Consider the following 3,005-nt stretch of genomic DNA (forward strand, 5'->3'; position numbering starts at 1 on the left):
TAAGTGACAGTGGCAGTGAGGCAGGGAGGTGTAGGAGTGTAGTGAAGCTGCCAGCTGTCAGTGTGTCACAGATCGTCATAATCACTGCTCATCCTGTCAGTCACAGTTAACCCCTTCACTGCCAGATCACCCTCAGTGACTCTCAGTTAACCCCTTCACTGCCAGTGGCAGTGGCAGTAACTGTCAGCCCTCATCCTGTCAGCTGTCATCCTGTCAGCTGTCATCCTGTCAGCTGTCATCCTGTCCATCCAGTGATCATCCTGTCAGTCCGTGATTGATCATCCTGTCATCCTTTAACCCCTCCACTGCCAGATCGCTGCCAGATCACACTGTCCATTAACGCTTTCACTGCTAGTGGTCATCCTGTCAGTTGTCATCCCTTTTTGTTCCGTTGGTTCATAAAAAAAATAAAAAAATTAAAAAAATTAAAAAAAACAACAAAAAAAAATAAAAAAAATACACTTTTAGTTAGCATATAGGGAAAGTCTGAGGTTGGATTCGCCCTTATTAGGGCGAGTGCTCTGTTAGGCAGGGTCAGTCTGTAGAAAGTAGTCATCCTAAAGTTGTCCGTGATCATCCTAAAGTTGTCATCCTAAAGTTGTCAGTGATCATCTGGTCTGTCCGTGATCATCCTGTCAGTGATCCTGTAACCCCTCCACTGCCAGATCGCTGCCAGATCACACTCAGTGACCTATCCATTAACGCCTTCATTGCCAGTGGTCATCTTGTCAGTTGACATCCTGTTTTGTTCTGTTGGTTTAAAAAAAAAAATAAAAATACAAAAAAAAACTAAAAACAAAAAAAACTAAAAAAAAATACACTTTTAGTTAGTGTCTAGGGAAAGTTTAAAGTTGGATTAGCCTTTATTAGGGCGAGTGCTCTGTTAGGCAGGGTCAGTCTGTAGAAAGTAGTCATCCTAAAGTTGTCCGTTGTCATCCTAAAGTTGTCAGTGATCATCTGGTCTGTACGTGATCATCCTGTCAGTGATCCTGTAACCCCTCCACTGCCAGATCGCTGCCAGATCACACTCAGTGACCTATCCATTAACGCTTTCACTGCCAGTGTGTGTCCTAAACAAAAACCAAAAATCTACAAAAATGACAAAGCGTTTCTACAGCGCAGAAGAGGCCTTTGAGATACTGTTTGCCGATTCTGGCTCTGACAGCGGAGAGGATCTTGAATTTTTAGCATCCTCATCATCCTCATCTGATGAATCCCCTGAAAGGCGCCCTGGGCCTAGTGCACAAGAGCAGCCAAGTGTCCAAACATGGATCCCCACTAGTAATTTTATACCCCAGATCCCCAATTTTACAGCCACCCCAGGCATCCATGTCGACACAACAGGGTTTCGGGAAATACATTTTTTTAAATTGTTTTTCTCGGATGACCTTATCAACCTCATTGTGGCAGAAACAAATTTGTATGCAGAGCAATTTATTGCACGCAATCCCAGCAAATATTATGCTAAGCCCCACAAATGGACCCCTACTGATGCCACCGAAATGTACAAGTTTTGGGGACTGTTACTCAATATGGGCCTTTGCAAAAAACCCACCATCAGGTCCTATTGGGTGACAGACATCCTATACCATACCCCTCTTTACCCCCTTGTTATGTCTAGGACTCGATTTGAAATTCTATTTAGATTCCTCCACTATAACAATAATGATGAATGCCTACCCCAAAGTGACCCCGCCTTTGATAGGCTATTTAAAATTCGGCCCTTAATTACTCATTTTAATTCTAAATTTTGTCAAGTGTATACCCCCCAAAAACAGATTTCAGTGGACGAATCTCTGGTCCATTTCAAGGGCAGGCTACGTTTCAGGCAGTACCTTCCCAACAAAAGGGCTAGGTACGGAATAAAGCTGTACAAATTGTGCGAAAGCGCCACAGGATATACTTTTAGGTTTAGGGTTTATGAAGGAAAAGATATATCCATTCAGCCCCCAGAGTGTCCCTCTGTCTTGAAAACAAGTGGGAGGATAGTATGGGATTTAATCCATCCCTTACTGGACCGCGGTTACCACGTATATATTGACAATTTTTACAACAGTGTCCCCCTTCTGAAGTCCCTTGCTGCCAGAAGTACAGCTGCGTGTGGCACCATCAGAAAAAATCAAAAAGACCTACCGAAAACTTTTATTTCGACACCAGTGCCCAGAGGACAAAGTAGGGCTGTTTGTACGGACACTCTGATGTTGCTGAAATACAAGGACAAACGAGATGTCCTTGTGTTGACAACACTCCATGGTGACCAATCAACCCCAGTCCCAATCCGAGGAGCCACAGAGCAGACCATCAAGCCTGTGTGTATCCAGGATTATAATAAATATATGGGAGGGGTGGACCTTTCCGATCAGGTCCTGCAGCCCTACAGCGCCTTAAGAAAATCTAAGGCATGGTACAAAAAGGTGTCCGTGTACCTGACCCAAGTTGGGCTGTATAATTCCTTTGTACTCTATAGGAATGCTGGTCACAGAGGGACCTTCCTAGAATTCCAGGAAGCAGTCATTAGATCTCTCGTATTTGGGGAGCAGGAAGAAGAGGCCACCACTTCTTCCCAAATGGAGGTCTCAAGAATTGTCCGTGGGCAACATTTCCCTGGCAAATTGCCTCCCACAGAAAAGAAAAGGAGACCCCAAAAACTTTGTCGCGTCTGTTATGCAAAAGGGGTTAAAAAATATACAACCCATATTTGTGAAACGTGCCCCTCTAACCCAGGCCTCTGTATTGGTGAATGCTTCCAAGCTTACCATACAGCCCCTGATTTGAAAAAACTGTAAAAACAAAATAAATTTCTCATACTCCCTGTTTTTTTGTTTTATTTTATATCCACTTTTTCCCCATTTTACCATCTGAAATTCCCTTAAAAACAAAAAAAATTCCCATTATATCCCTAGATGAATACTTTCATGAGTAACATAAAACAAGGAAAAATTCCCACTATATCCCTAGATGAATACTTTGATGAGTGAAATCAAACAAGCAACAATTTCCATTAT

General features: G+C 42.9%; 1 protein-coding gene across 1 annotated transcript; it reads left to right on the forward strand.

Annotated features, from left to right (window-relative positions):
* Positions 1 to 1,097: 1,097 nt before the first annotated feature.
* LOC130285350 (piggyBac transposable element-derived protein 4-like) lies at positions 1,098 to 2,786 on the forward strand. Its single transcript, XM_056536710.1, has one exon. It carries the CDS (start codon positions 1,098 to 1,100, stop codon positions 2,784 to 2,786), a length of 1,689 nt encoding a protein of 562 aa, XP_056392685.1.
* The last annotated feature ends 219 nt before the right edge of the window (positions 2,787 to 3,005 follow it).

The sequence above is a fragment of the Hyla sarda genome, chromosome 8 (assembly GCF_029499605.1).
Source record: "Hyla sarda isolate aHylSar1 chromosome 8, aHylSar1.hap1, whole genome shotgun sequence".
NCBI classification, from domain to species: Eukaryota; Metazoa; Chordata; class Amphibia; order Anura; family Hylidae; genus Hyla; species Hyla sarda.